This window comes from Cyprinodon variegatus, unplaced genomic scaffold, assembly GCF_000732505.1.
Source record: "Cyprinodon variegatus isolate N-32 unplaced genomic scaffold, C_variegatus-1.0 Scaffold1019, whole genome shotgun sequence".
NCBI classification, from domain to species: domain Eukaryota; kingdom Metazoa; phylum Chordata; class Actinopteri; order Cyprinodontiformes; family Cyprinodontidae; genus Cyprinodon; species Cyprinodon variegatus.
Genome location: NW_015151472.1, coordinates 125,646 through 142,153, shown reverse-complemented (window position 1 = coordinate 142,153; position 16,508 = coordinate 125,646). Strand labels below are relative to the sequence as shown.

The 16,508-nt window shown below is 36.2% G+C and overlaps 1 protein-coding gene across 7 annotated transcripts in view; it reads left to right on the top strand.

The window, feature by feature from the left end:
• The window catches only part of pald1 (phosphatase domain containing, paladin 1), a 68,906-nt gene extending 53,331 nt beyond the window's left edge, over positions 1-15,575 (top strand). For all 7 annotated transcript variants that reach the window (XM_015399503.1, XM_015399506.1, XM_015399505.1 and 4 more), the window contains exons 19-20: positions 1,668-1,823; positions 12,422-15,575. In XM_015399503.1, coding sequence (XP_015254989.1) covers positions 1,668-1,823; positions 12,422-12,571 — 306 coding nt within the window. In that variant the 3' untranslated portion in view covers positions 12,572-15,575. The remainder of the gene's footprint in view (positions 1-1,667; positions 1,824-12,421) is intronic.
• The last annotated feature ends 933 nt before the right edge of the window (positions 15,576-16,508 follow it).

The window sequence follows — 16,508 nt, the reverse complement described above, 5'->3', positions numbered from 1 at the left end:
GATGGATGGATGGATGGATGGATGGATGGATGGATGGATGGATGGATGGATGGATGGATGGATGGATGGATGGATGGATGGATGGAAAATATGTAAATTAAATTGTGAACATTTTTCAGTCTCAATAGCAAAATTCTGATTTGGTTTTAAACTTTTTGTTTTACATTTCCCTTATAGATATACAATAGATTATTGTCTTTTTTGCCTAGGGTTGCCATCTTTCATAAATGACAGTAAGGGATGCCCATGGCCCAATTTCTCAAAACGTCTTGGTGCTGATCAAGAAAGCACAGATTCACATTCTTAATTGGCAATGTACATATTCCTCTAAGTCAAAGCTAGATTTAAAGAAACATAATCAAAACAAATAGGGAAATACAACAAACTCCCATATGCAGACCACTTAGTTACTACACGATTACCTACTTAATAAAAAGCTGTTTAATTCACTGCATAGCAGAGGCACTAACACCTTAAAGTGGTCAGTTTATATGAAATGTATAATAAAGAACTTTTAATATATTTGCTAAATAATAAATAATGTCTGAATTAAATGCATCTCATCCCACAATTCTTCTTTAAATTATCCTTAAATAAAGATTTTTTGTACTCTTAATCAATATTAGTTGCCTTCTAAATATCCATTTAAATGTGTTAATACTTCATAGTATTAAATATTCATTGACTAAAAATCCTAAACAATCAATAGAAAAACAGTAAATGTAATGTATCATAACTCCATGCCATATCAGTCTCAGGAGATGGTTGGGGTATGAATGACTTAGTGTTTCTATCCTTACTATGAACAGCCATTAAAAGCTTGCTGTGTGCCAATGTAAAAGCCTGGCATACTTTTAAACTCTCCCTGTTCTTATTCCCACTGCTGCAAATCATCCACGGATTTGCTTCCTCCCACATTTCTCTATGTTTGAAAGCATTTTCTCCTGAGAAAGTGATGAAGTGTTGCGTTTTGTGTCCATCTCTGTGAAACCATTACAGCAGCTAACATGGAGCTGAGGAGGTCCTTCTCATATCCCACCACAAAAAAATAGCTGGCTTTATTATTTCCGGTTAATATTATACATTCTTGTTGGGGTTAGTGACGATATTAGTGTGGCAGACACGTTTACTCTATCAGAAATGTATGAAAATACGGGACCTTATTGGTTAAATACGGGAAACAGCGTTCAACAGTCAAAGGGTGGTTCCATATTTTTGCCTTAGACACTGTAGTAGATATAAACTCAAATCTGCATAATGTAATGAAATATTTCACTTTTGCTTGTTAAAAACACTTTATTTGTGTCTGTATTGTCAAAAGGCTGCTTAAATATATTATATTTATATTCAAATGAATTATAACATTATTCCTTCCTCAAAAGAAATAAGCATGTATCCCTTGTCATGTTTTTGCTATAGAAGAGGTAAACCTCTCCAAAACATTTTGTCAGTTAAGTATATTTTGCTTTGCCACACAAGTGCTTCCAGCTTTAATAAGACATAAAAAAGACCTTCGATAGTCGAAAGACTTTTCGACTTCAGTATGGTTTGAAAGACCTTCAACAAACAAATTGTTCACCTCTAAGGCAGCCTTGCTGGTTCATAAAGTTTTGACAGAAGTATTTGCAACCCTGATATACAAACACCGTTTCCCTGCTTCTTTGTAGATCAAACATGAAAAAACAGAGAAGGAGTGTAAGCAGCTTCTGCTCAGGAGCCTGCAGTTCCTGGAGCGCTACATTTACCTCATCCTCTTCAATACTTACCTGCATCTTGAGAAGAAGGACTCCTGGCAGCGCTCCTTTTCCATGTGGATGGAACAGGTAAATCACCCTCTTACTATACACTTTCATTTATGTGCATTACCCTTTGTGTAAATACAATAAAATATGAAGTGTACTATTTAATAGTATGGATTATTATAATTAATTAGACACCATGTACAGTATAAAAGCAATTACTATCCTCACTATTTTATTAATTAATAGAATTATTTAGATTTAATGTTTACAAGTAAAAACTGAATACATTCAATCCCCTTAATTCTGACACCCCAAGAGAGAGTTCATTGCAATTAGTTGCAATCAGGATATAAACAGAGTTCACTCATGTCTAAATTCATTTAAATCACACAATAAAAGCCTTAAAGAGTTTTTAAGGGATCATTGTTTAAAACATGTTTTTTTATAACCAGCTAAGAGACCTATTGCAACTCTGGAGAAGCTGCAGAGACATAAAGCTCGGGTGCATGACAGCTGCTTGTTTTGTGTTTAACAATCTTGTCTTTATGGAGAAAAAAAAAGGAAGAGGAAAGCCACAAGAAAATTTAGGTTTGGATTGATTAGAGGATCATTTCACAGGCGGACAGAATAATGCTCAAAACGATGAAAAAAAGATGACAACCTTCCTAGGGGTCAAAGAGTTTTTCTGAGACATATCTATTAATATTCATTGAGAGCATGCCATGAGAAACATGCCAGAGAGCCCTGGAATGTTTGAAAAGAAAACTCTTTTTTTCTCTTCTTCTTAAAAGATAAATTAAAGAAAACAAAAGAAAAAAACAGCTAGTCAACCAAAATAGACCAGAACAACTGCTGTGAAAACAATTGTCACAGAAATATGCACAGTCATTCATGGAATTTTCTTTCTGTTATGAAGAGCAAATATATGCAGTGCATCAGAGTGGCTGTAATTGCCCAGTTATGCTATGAAGAAAAGAAAAAAAAAATACTGGGTTTTGTGCAGAGAGGAATATTCTGCTGGGAAAACCACTCGCTGTAACAATTTCCAAAATCATCCACAGAACATGAATGTCTTTGTTTAACCAGCTTCATTTCTGGAGCTCCTTCTACCCTGATGTAATTTAAGAGGTTACTGTTAAACCATTCGAAGCTTTGTGTTAATTATTTCCTCCTGCTTTGACCAAACTTAGTCCTTATCAGTCGCTGTTATAATTTTTTGCGGTTGACTTGTAATATATAAAACAAGCATTTGTTTTTATGCAAATTGCTTGCATTTTTTAAAACAATTCTGTGCTTTTAATCTACAGTAGTATCCATTACTAATATGTTTTAATGTTGTGATCAACTGATTACTATAGTTTCTAAATGTAAACACAAACTGTTCAAATCACATGTTTGATGACAGTTTTATCAACTTACTCCAATTAATTATGTTGTCCTTATTTAATGAATCAACCTTTATGAATATTTCCTTTTATATTAGTAGATTATTTAGTATTTTAACCTATTTTGCAAACTAAATTTTGGGGGTATTTGTAAACTCACAGACACAAAAGAATCCATTTTGTGCAGCTTTGACATAAATCTACCAAAAATTTGTTTGCTAATCATGTTGCCAGGGTTATTGTTTAACAGCAAGAGGTGTTGAACCCAAATTAATACGTCAGTGCAGGGTGTACGCTTAGCTGCTACTATCACATCTATTGTTGTTTTTTTGTTTGTTTTTTAGTGTCATTACACTATCACAAGTACAGAGCAATGAAATTAACTCTCTGCATCTAACCCATCCTCTTTGTGAGCAGTGGGCTGCCATGGTGCGGCGCCCTGGGAGCAATGTGGGGTTAAAGATCTTTGCTCAGAGAGCCAGAGTGGTAGTCTGTGGGAGTGGGGTTCGAACTCAGAACCTCAGGATTCTTAGTTCTATGCCCTAACCACTAGGCCGCCAATCCCTTTTGTCAGAACCCACAGTTTTAAAGAGTAACAGCTCAATCATAAAATAATACGTAGTGGTTTCTCATGGCGTTTGCTGCTACTTGATTTGTTATGGTGATTGGCTAAAGCCAAACCTTGATATGTGAGCACCAGGTGTCGCTTCGATCAATCAGCTTAAAAGGTTTGGCTGAACAGAATTGATGGGAGCAGTCCCAGATTAATATTATGCAGAGCTAACCCTAAATGCTTCACATTATTTAGCAATTTCCTTGATTTAGCTTTCTTTGCAAAGCACTATTTATATAAAGACTCAAAATCAAGTTATGCTTTGATATGTTGTTAAGTAGAAGCTCTTAAAACATTTTCTTTAAAACTAACTCCAGATCCAGGATTATTTACACTTAGTAATGATGACAAGGATGCAGAATGCATGTTATGGAGTTCTGTAAGTTGTCACCAAAATGGAGCTCATTTAGACAGGCTGCATGGCAGAGCAGCATAAACGTCTCTACTGTGTTTTGAAGCTGAGGTTGTGATGGAAGAAAAGTGGAGGATATTATACAAACATTTGTGACTTGATAGAAAAAGACATGCTAACAATAAGCACAGTAGGAAGGGAAAGCTTTTTTCAGTTAGTACATTTAATTTAGCCAAGTTTTAATGTTCCTCAAAAAGCAACCAGAACCATCTAACCATCCAGAACCAAGCACATCTAAAAGCACAAAGTCTCTCACAAATAATTGTGTGATTACACAATTTCAAATCGTTGCAAATTGCGCAAATTGAAAATACAAAATGGACATACTGTGATTTGAATGAAAGGTTTGAGGCTTTAAAACAGTACGTTTTGTGTTTAAACTCAGCCTGCTTTGTGCATAAAACACAGCTTTCCTGCATCTGCCTATCTGGGCTTTGTTTGGTTGCACCACTTTCTTTTGTTACGTGTGTCAGCCAACAAGCTGGGTGCTTAGAGTAAGCACATGGGTAATTATGGAGATAGGCTATTTCAGTTTGAAACCATTTGATGAGATCACCATGAGAAACCAGTGAGACCGAGAGCTTTAAGGGCTTCCCCTTTTCCCTGGGTTAACAGTGAGCTTAGAGACGCCCTGATTGAAGAAGAAACAAACTTTGGCCAGGGCTAAGACTGAGATTACATACCTACTCCTATGAATAATGACAAAGGTTACACAGTGTAACACTCCTCTGGCTTCATTGTCTCCATATAGCGAGGATACCTGCCATGTGTGCTCTATTGTTGCAAATTGAGGTTGCTTTTAGAATGCACAAAATTATAGAAGACAAGTAAACAGTGGATTCATTTGCTGCTTTATTGGGTCATATTGTACCGATCAAATAAACATACATTTTACCCATTTACAAAGCAGGATTTTTTTCCAGCAGGCAGAAATTTACCCACATCCTTGCAACCCTGACCATCCTCTAAACAGATTCCAGCTTGCAGACCTATTTTCCTCTCGTTCTGAGTTAATTGATATTCATATTCTCTAAGTTTCTTACAATAAAACTCTTGAAACATTTTTCCTCTACCAATCCTATTTTCTTTCTTTCTTCTCGATGATAATTGCTCATAAACCATGAAATTATTCTCAGAACCTTCAAAAAATTGAAAAGGTGAATAAATGTTTTTTGTGTGCTTTTTTTTTTACATTAAGTTAATTCCTTCCAGTTTTTTGTCTTACTTAAGTAGCTCTGAGTGAACATCATTTGGTTCATATTGGACATGTGTCTTCACCATAAATTAAAATATTAAATCCACTGTTTCTCCACGTGTCAAATTGATATCTTACTGGAAAAATAGAAATTTAATTAAAAAAAATTAAGTGTACAGATCAGGGATTTTAATATTTTAGTTTAAGTTTCTGATAGCTAACGAGCCTTGTTTAGTTATGAACAACCAAATCTAAAGTAGATGATATTTGCTGTGATATTTGATGCTGCTTTGTATTAACTAAGTATATTTTAGTTAATAAAAGAAGAGGTGAAACCTGTTCAACTGGTATAGAATTCACATTAAAAAACTAATATTTCTTTAAACCAGTATTACTAAACATTTGCCAGCCACACAACATTATCTTTGACTGTCATTAGTCTGAGCACTATCCAAACAAACAACATCTGCATTCTGCCTTTCGTGACCCAGTTGCAGCAGAGTCTGGTAGCCAGCCAATTTTTCTGACCTAGCCACCCCACGGCACAATCAGTAGCCTATCATCAATGACCGTGGCTGGATCCGTAATGACAAACAGCCAATGCCGAGGGCAGCGATCATGGGTCGTCTCCAACCTCTGGTCATGCTTTTTGGAGCTGTGTTACACAACCTCTCAGGTCTGAAGTGGCACATTCTGCCCTTCACTCTAATTTGTCTGTGTTGTACAGGTGGGATCTTATACCACTTTTGGCCACAGCAGAAGCACTGCATTAGCAGTCAAGAAACTGTGATGTGTTTGGAAATGTTCCCTCTGTTTTGTTCTGAACATATGACTTCTGTCACAGGTTACCATCAGTCAAATTTAAGAATAAAGGGGAATTAAAGTTATTGAATTTGGTGAATCTTTTCTTTCATTGATTCTTTGTTTTACTTTGTCACTAGAAACAAAAAGTTATCTACAGTTATGTTATGACTTAAGCTTTTTTGCTGCAAAACAGGTAAAAAGGGATTTAACCTTTACCTTAGAAATGAGATGACAATGCTAGAAGTGTCGATACATTGGGTATGCCGCAAGATTCGGTTTTCAGTCTCACAACAAATCCATCTTGAAAGACTCCCGCCAATATGTCGGACCAGCGAGTCGGACCAATGACATGCCAGCAATTCCTTTGGGGGTGGGACATGTAGGAACGACGACAGTCAGAAGGGCCTTGCAAACATGGCTACGTCAGATGACTCACCTGTCGATACTGCAAATGACCCAGTTTTTGCTAAAATAAAAACAATTTGTCATTAAAAGAAGAACAAAGAGAAGCACTTTTGCATTTGTAGATGGGAAATATTTCTGTTCTTTCCTACTGACAGGATTTGGAAAAAAAAATATTTTTTTTTTAGCTTACTCTGCTAGTTGTGAAAACACTCAAGAGACTACAGACAAATCCTATTGTGATCATCGTGTCTCTTTGTGGCTCTCACAGATGACCAGATTGCCAAAGCTATTAAGTCTGAAACGTCACGATTCGCTGCTACAATTGGCTTAAAGCATATTATGGAAGGCGGGTAGTAGCTGGCACATCACCCATCATGCAAAATGATTGGTAATGTCTAATTCATGCACCCATCATGTCCCTCCTTTTCACGGACAGACCGAAGGGCAGCCATCCAAGATCGATAACTTGGAACTCAACTCAGTTTTACACATATAAATCTTTTTTGTCAGCTTTAGTAGTTATTGAAAAAGACAAAATAAAAACACTGCTTTTAATTTGAATATCAATAGATTGATTCAGCAGTTTATGCTAGCATTAGGACTGCAATCGTCCTTAAAACTCCCATGAACCACTGGTTTAATAGATAATATATATATTTTTTTTTTTGGCAAAATGACAAACAGTTTGGCACCCAGTTAAGAGCCGCCATGATGCAAATCTTTTAGCTTTGCCAGAATGTATTGAAAGCAGAGGTAATTACGTATTAAAGGTATCATGCTTTATGCGATGCATTTGTTTACTGATTTTAACATCAGTGTGAAATTTAACTACAACCACCTCACAGAAACAGTCGTTTTGTATCCCTGGGAAAAGAGGTAATTAAAACAATCATTACATTTATAATTAGCACCTCTTGGCTCATCGTTTACACATATACGATTACTATACTCTGTAATTGGACCCTAATAGTAGGATCTGAGGAAAACATGATCAGAAGAGTTATAGATGTTTGCTAATCCATCATTTTGGCTTTAGCACAATAGCATGACTTGTATACAGTGCATACCTAAGATGCCTGCAGGTCAATCCAGCTGTTTTGATGTGTGCTACAGAGGCTTTACTGTCCCCCTACACAGACTTGGTATGTGCCGCATTTCAGATTGCTGAGTGTGGGAAAGACCTGACTGTTGCCTCCCTACCTCCACTTTCATCAGTCCAACACTACATGCCCAGGATAATAAGAATTGGCTTTAGCCATTTTTGCTTTGTATTATGAGACATCTTTCAAACAGATCTGCCTTATGTCTTAGCTATTATTAACAAATGTCTACATGAACTTTCATCATATTTATACATTACAAATGAGCAGAACTCTGAGAAAATATTAAAACTTCACAACTATAAAAAAAAATGTATTCCTTTAAGACATATGATGCAGTAATGAAAGCTAACGTAATAGGGCACACCTATAATTGTCTGGAAATTGATATCTCATCCATAGAGTGAAATCATGTTTCTGAAGATAATATGGTCACAAATTCCACTCAGATATATTTTGTTCTTTTAAGTCATGATGTATAATTGTGAATTCTTAAGTTTGTAAACAAGATATCTTCTCTGGTGCATCCATAGCAGGGTTACTGTAAGTGCCTCTAGGGCAGCCCTCTACTAAAAGCAGGCAGGAAATTTGATAATATGAGTATTGAATTACATCTTATTGGAATTTATCATTGATAATTTCTTGACTTTTTAAAGGCACAGTCTTAAAAAGTTGTTTAAAAGTACAAAAAAGTCAAAAGCCAAAGTTGTTTGTGCTTTGGCTTATTTTGATGCTGTTCACATTTAAAAATGAAATAAATTAACATGAATAAAGTGCAAAAAAGGAAGCAACCAACTGATCACTTTCAGACCATGGCGTTCTAACCACTTAGTTATTGCCTCGTGCTCCTTGTTATTCACTGGCTTAAAGTTTTCAATTTCCATTTACATTCATTCACTTTTTGCTTATGTGTGCGTCCACTTCAGACTCAGTGCTATGGTGGAGCTCTTCTATGTGCATTTAGACTTTATTTTGTTGAAAGAGCTTCAATTACTCTGTTGTGGCATCAGCATTCTTCTATGGAGTTGTCTGTTGGAGCAGTAGCTTATCTGTATGAGAAAGTGGCTGGATAAGCTGATGAGGAAGGCCAGCTCTATGATTGAATTCCCCCACTGGACTCAGTGCAGGAGATGGAAAACAAAAGTATCCTAACTAAATTACCATCTCTGTTGAATAATGTTTCCCACCCCATGCATGAAGCTGTTGCAGAACTGCAGAGCTCCTTAAGTGACAGACTGTTGCTCTCTAAATGCAGCAGGGAGCCTTATCACAGATCCTTCCTCCTAGCATCGGTAAGACTCTATAACCACCACTGTTCCCAACAACCTCAATAAGTCGTTACATTCATGCTGCTTTTGCACAGTTTCTACCTTAGTCAGTTGAATAACATGCTGCTGTCATTTTGCACATATCTGATGTTGCTTCTATTGTCAAATGTGCATTACTGTAAAAATGCCCATAGCTGTGTACTGGTTATTCTCCAGGTGCACAGTTTCATATTGTTAAAACACTTTACAGTACAGCATTTTGTTTATTTTTTAACTCTTCACTTCTATGTTATTCTTATACATTTTTTTGAAAGGTCCACATTTGTTTGACCATTTTTTCTATAATCTTTTTGCTGTTGTAAACACCACAATTTCCCCATCGTGGGGCTATTCTAATAAATTTATCAGTGTTTGTACTACTGACAATGGAAAAAAAGCCAAAGCTTTGAACAATGCATCTGTTGAAATAAATAGCAACCTTACACTTTTAAACCAGCTGCAGTTCTTAGAAGAGCAGCCAATGTTGCCATCACTGTTTTTTACTGCTGAAAAGTGATGTGCAGTGATTGATTTCTGCTAAAAGTAAAATTCAAATGCTTCACTTTCCTTTGGTCTTAATTTCATTTGAGCAGAGGACCTTCTTCCACTATGTTTTCCTAAATTCCCCAACACATGTTCACACAGTTCTATCTTTGACAAATTAAGATTCTAAAAACCAGACAGGAATTTAGATATGCAAAGAAAATACTTTTTTGATCTCACATTGGAGAAATTTACCTCTGCATTTAACCCATCCCCTTGGGTAGCAGTGGGCTGCCATTGTGGGGCACCCAGGGAGAAACATGTCTTGCTCAGAGACCAAGAGTGGCAGTGGGTTTTGAGCTCACAACCTCAGGATTCGAAGCTCTTTGCCCTTACCACTAGGCTGCCACTTCCCTAATTGCATTGTATTGTTTTGACCTGAAAAAATAAATTGCTCTGTCTTTCTGATGTGTAGATGTCTTGGCAAAGTCGACAAACTTGTATCTACATAACAAGATAATTTATCAGTCTCAATCTCAAAAGAAAGTAAAAATTTACAGAACTAAACAAACGGGATGTGTTGAAGCTTCTCTGAAAGAAAGGTGTCTCGTGCTTAGAAATCTTCAAAGCCATCTGTGACATCACAGCAGGATAAACTCGTTAAATCAGGAAAAACAACATATTTATTTATTTACTTTGTAAAAATGATCTTGTTAAATTCAGAAAAAAAAAATAATAATTTTCTGCTTCTGTAGGTAAATCAGTAAAGAGGGCTAAAAACATTTCCCCATGAAGAAACATTGACATATTTTAGGACGTCAAAATGTGAAACAGCTAGACTTTTTAAGTCAGCACTGTATTTTTATTCTAGTCTTATTTGCTTTGTTGGCATTTTATTTATTTTTATTTTTTGGTGAAATATTTGATGAAACTGACAAGCAGTTATTTTCTATGACAGAGTAACCCCTTCAGGATTGCTTATCTTATACTAAGGATGTAAAGATTTTTTTTCCCCCCCACACTGAGATGTGTTTCAACAATCCCTCCGAGGAGTCGAGACGGGGATGTCAACGCACTCGGCGCGGATTCTCCAGGGAATGCATGTAACCATTGTTCCCGGATTCTCTCTTTTTTTCCTAATTCTTGACTCAATCCCTCCTAACCAAAACACACACACACATACATTCACACATTTCAAATTGTTCACACATCCATTATTTAGACAGCCAGGATGTGGAGTGGATGAGTCAGGTTGCTTTGGTTAAAAGCTAAATCCAAGACGTCTCCGAGGAGGCACTTCCACTGACTAATAGTTCAGCTGCACCAAGTCATCAAAAAAGCTTTTTTAACAGCATGTAAGCTTTCCAGAAACGCATCAGACATAAGTGTAGATGTGATGACAAAAAAAAAGGATTATTGACTTAAAAACAGCTGCTTTAAAGATGGGGGGAGAGTATTGGAAGATTTTTAATTTATATTATTCATCCCATAAAGTTTTTTAAGCTTATCCAAATTGCTCCAGTCATCCTTCATGATCCATTGTGAAACTGACTCTGCACTGTCAGCAAGTAGACATTTCAAACTCCACTTTGCAGTTTCTACACAAAGCTGGAAAGCTAAGCTATAATCATTGATAGCAAAAAGAATATCTTTGCCACCATAACTCCTCTTTTTTTGTTCCGTTATGGTAACATGAAAAGAAGGGTCGACCTATGACTGTGTTCCTGTATCTGGAGCGTATTGTGTTAACATTAAAAAATATCTTATGTTTTTAACGCTTTATTTCAACTTACATATCCAAAACACTTTCCTATGACAGGGCAAGAAAATAATTCAGTTTCAGTATATTTTAGAAGGAAAAAAAAAGCGATTAGGACTCGATACCTATATTAATGCGTTCTCTGTGTGTTTCTGGGGAATTAACAGAGAGAGGTAGAATTTAAGCCCCATCACCTCCTAAATGTCTTCATTTGATTCTTTTCTGAATCCGCACTCACACTATGTACAGTAACGCATAAAGTGTAACTTGTAAGATTATCCTTTAAATTCTAAGCAATAAAATCTATTTAAATATCGAGTATCTGAGAATAAATGTGTTTAAGCCTGGCTACAGATTCTTTTTTAGGATTAGGTGTAGACTTTGCGCTATTTTCAGATATGAATGAGTTGTTAAAGATATTTTTTCTTCTAAAAGGTAAACCTTTTTTTGCTCTTCACGTTTTTTTCTTCCATTATTAACCTGTATATGGCTGCATTGATCTTTCCACCAACTCTTATCAGCGTCCCAGCATGATGATGCCACCACCATGCCTCACCGTGGTGCAGAGTTTAAGCCTCGGCGGTGGGTGTCATACTGTTTAGATATTGGGATTATAAGCTGAAAATATCCCCAAGCCGTTTTTAATGCAGGGTATTTACTCACGATCTCATCCTGCTCTAAACATTATAATGTAATGTGTTGCTCTTAATTATGTTTTTTTCTTCACTGATGAATAAAATAAGCTGTCCTTTGAATCGAGTTTGTTTACTGGGTTTTATTTAGGAGTATCAGAGTATTGTGGGCTCAATAAAATATCTCAAATAATAAAATTTTATTTGTGGTTCTATGGTATAATATTGAAATGTTCACAGAGTATACATAACTTAGAAAATATAGTATATAGTATAATATTTTTTCTGTCACTAAGCACCTGTGTTTTGAACTGACCAGAAACTATTCTGATTTCCGACCCATTTCCCACTACCTGTGCTTATAATTCTCATAAAGTGAATGACTTTATTCTCCTCCTGCCTCATCCTTTCTACTGCTGACTACAGTCGCCTATTGTTTCAGTGTAACAGCTGCACATGTGAGAAAACAGCCAAGAGAACACTTTTGCTCTTTAGTGGTTTGCATTTCATTTTGTGTAAAATTAGAATGCTTTCCTAATTGTTTTTCATTACTTTTTGCTTTGTTTTGTTTCTCCTGTGCATAGGTTGCTGCCAGAGCCGGAGTTTATGACATCCTCAACCAGCTGGGCTTCTCAGAGTTCGAAGACCCAAGGGAGACACCGCTGGCCAGGCTGCGCTGCCGCTGGCAGCAGCAGAACATTCACTCACTTCCTTTCCGAGGGGAATTCATCTGATGGAGGATTCCTGCATCTGCACCATTTTCACAATGACGGACGCCTTCAGTAACCGTTTTTATGCCTTCACCTTTAGCCCCTGTGACATCAGTGACTTTAGATCAGAATTTCAGATTTTTTTTTTATCCTTACTTTAACTCTTATGTCTCATTCTCCTTTATTTGTCGTCTTTACATCAATAACCAACTAATATTGCTTTTTTTTTTAAATCAAACTTTTAAAAATATAATTTTCTGTGTTAGATTCTTAGGGGTTTCTTTTGAGGAGTAGAGATAAATGTTGTTTTGAAGGAGAGAAACAAATTCCACTGCGTGAGCTAACAATTATGGCTGCATGTCACAACTGTTTGCTGTTGTGTGAGCTGATATTTTCCTTCAGTGTTGTCCTTTTCATAGTTGTTTTTTTTTTTTTTTTTTAGACTCACAGTGTACATAGAAAGGCTGTTATTTAAGTTCGGATGCACCCACAAGCTTATCTAAGAGTAAATGGTTTTTAACAGTGTTTCATATTATTAAATTTCTCTTTTACTATAATCATACTGTGTCCCTCTGTTTTAACAGTTTTTTCATTTGCCTTTTAATTTTTAGCGTCCTGATGCAGGTACTGACATGTCAGGAATTTTGATGCTAGAAGTGACTTTGAAAGGGTTTGTGTCTGTCAAGAGTTAGTGGGGAGTTTTTGACATTTTTACAGCGGTCTTTTTGAATTAAATTCCCCCGAATCAGGCCTTTTTATTTGTCAGTCTGTAAATATAACAGCTTGGGAAGCTTTACGGCCAAGTAAGAACATTTATTGCCTTTTGCCTTGTTTGTTCATTTATGCTAAAAGGGTTCTTGCCTCTTCAATGAGCCTAAATTTAGGTCTTTTTTTTCCCTTACTGCCAAGTTTTCATTGATCTTGTGTGATGTACTGCCTCAGCTCCAGAACTCATGCCAGCAGCATGTCATGGTTACCATTGAAGTCAACTTAAATATTTAAATATCATTATTTAAAACAGTCTGACTCAGTTTTTGGAGGAAAAAGTCAAGATCCTAATAATTGTTAACATCTTTTCCAGCAGTTGAAGTAGAATCAACTTTAAATAGAATTTCAGCCGTAGTTTCCAACGCCTTGTTAAAGCCCAAATGACCAGCATCAAAGAAGAGCAGAAAATAGCTTGCCTATCCGCTTAACATCAATACTCTGTCTCTAGGAATTAAACTATGCATAAGTATGGGATTTTAGGCTAAAAATACCCTTAGTTGGTGAAAAAGTCAGATAATTTATTGGAAAAGTATCTGTGGGAAGTGAAAAAATGGGACAATTGCAGCAATTTTCAGAATCAGAATTTTGTTAACAATTTCTAGATGGAGATTACTCCTTAAGAAGTAAGAAGTTTTAGATACATAAAACTGATTTTAAAAATCAGTGATCAGTTTTATGCTGATTTCTCTTCTTCCCCTTCTATCATGAATTTTTTATTGGTTGTAGAAATCAAACCTGGAGTGTCGTAATGGGGCTTTATAATAGAGCATCCCTCCCTCCACTGTTGTCGGCTTATGTTGCCACATTGCTAGAGTAGGAGGTCCCTTCATCGTTTGAAGGGAAGAGTCTTTGTCACATTGAAGCCTCAGTGAGTGGGTCCTGCTTTCTACAAGACTTTGATTTGCTTAAACACACTTGAAGCAGAGCAGTAAATCCTGCTTTTAAATTTAAAAATCTAGAAGCTGAAGTCGATCTGCATGGATAATACTCTGCTGCAAACTCCTCCAATGCACATTTTAAATCATGGCCTGAGGATGCCTAGAAAACCACAGGAACTACAAAACAAAGAAAAGTAAACAGGAATTAGCAAACTGGACTCCCATTTCTCAAAGACTTTGTCCACAAACAATGACTTGAATCTTTTGAGTCCAACCAGCAATGAGAATAAGCTAGACTTTAAATTCAGAGTACGACCAAGCCGCTTGCTTTAGTTATATGAGGACCGGATAGACCTTATAATCAACCCAATTAACTCGCATAGCTATCCTCACAATGTCTTCATGTATCTTAAACCTTCTCTGGATCCACAAAACATGTGGAGAAGTTCATCATAATGGATTGGTTACTCTAGAACATGGTTTTATTATTTTAAAAAGACAATGTTTACATACTTTAGTATTATTTTAGATTTATTTTAAATTTTCATTGAAATAATTGGATTAACAACCAGTCCAGTTCATTTTGTTGCTCTGTTTTTGTGACAGTGTAATGACAATAATAAGCTGGGGGGAAAAATACTCACCTTGACTGATGTGCTTAAATGGCTGCCTAAATTTACAAATCCATATCAACAAGATGGTGTAATTTCCAAAGAGGAAATCCACTGGACTCCATTCAGCCTTCCTGTTATCTGCTTTTAGTCTTGCACTCTCTTGCGCTCTTACAGCCTAAATAAATCCAGAAAGTCTCAATTGGTTCGGACTAGCTTGAGGTTGCCTCCCTCAGTAGCAGCTTGACTTGTCCAGTCAAAGAAGGGAGCTCTTTCATGTTGGGCAATAATCAATCAGCACAGGACAAGTTTCTGACTAATATGGCTGAAAATCAGCTGATTTTAAGCACCCGCTAATATGTTTGTGCATCCTGCTTGTCAGTATTAAAGCGGATGTTAAGCACTTCCATAATTAAAATTTGTTTTTCCTTAACTTGATGCAAAAGGTCAAAACTTAATAAGCCAGTGATGGTATCATATTTTCACCATAAAGAAGCTTAATATTTCTCTTTGTTTGAAGTAAGAAATACAATTGGGAGGATCAAAACAATGATGGAAATTCACGCCTTTCAGTTTGGTGCCGAAATAGGCGTTATTGTGTAACTTTATAACACAAGCAAATGTAAATGTAAGCTTTGATAACACCTTAGTTTGTCTATCCCCTTTATAGTATTTCATGTGCTTTTAAACAAGCAATTGTTTTAAAGGTTTTATGTCTGCCTTTGTTGTTTGTATGTATTTTTTTATTATTTGGAGACTAAAATAAAAGAATTTAAATTACATGATTTGGTTTTTTGTTGTTTTTTTAATGTAAAATACAGTATGCATTAAATGCTGTAAAGATCCACTGTGCTACAGTTTTAGTTCCAATACTGCTAAAGCCCCCCCCATAAAATGATCGCCTCCCTCATCGGCTTCCTTTCCTCCTTTTCTCGACATATTACAGCCAGTAAAGAAAACATCTCGTGTATCAGTGCTGCTTCTTTGCCTTTTGCTGGTGCCAACCTTGCAGAGCAGAGCAGGTTATGATTTACATTTGCAAAAAAAAAAAGAAAAAATCCAACAGATCATTCTTTGTTCATCTGAAATCCAAACATGTTCCATACACAGTAATAAAGAGCTTATTCAGATCAAAAGACTAATCTGAAAAGCCTTTTGATGTGGACAGGTAAGGTCTTAATTAAATAGAAAAAAAAAAAAGAAAAGTGGTCGTCAAGAATGGAGGCTGTGTGAGGATTAAAAGCCACTGGTCGCCGGCACATCATTGAAGCTCACTTGGCTTTGCTGGCGTACTTTGAAAGACTAATATCTCAGATCACTTCCCTTCTTGTAAGAGCATAGCAGGCTTATCTTTTGGAGTACGGAAGTTTTTAGGATGTCTGTCACTCCGCGGCCTCCCTGCCCTGGGTTGTTCTATATGTACACAGACTTCCCCGAAAGCAAATCTTACATAGCATCTGTTTTCTTTTGACATTTTTATAAATTTATTAGCCAATCTCACTTACTAAATTACAAAATTTACCACAGTCTTAAAAAAATCTGAAAGTTATCAAATGGCCCAAAATACCTACCAGGATGAGGATGTCCACCTAAACTGACTATATAGAAATGTCCTGTGTGGACATTTCTATATAGACAGATTAATCTCACTGTAATCTTGGAATTAGTCTAGATTAATCTACATTAAAATTGCTCATTTGAATT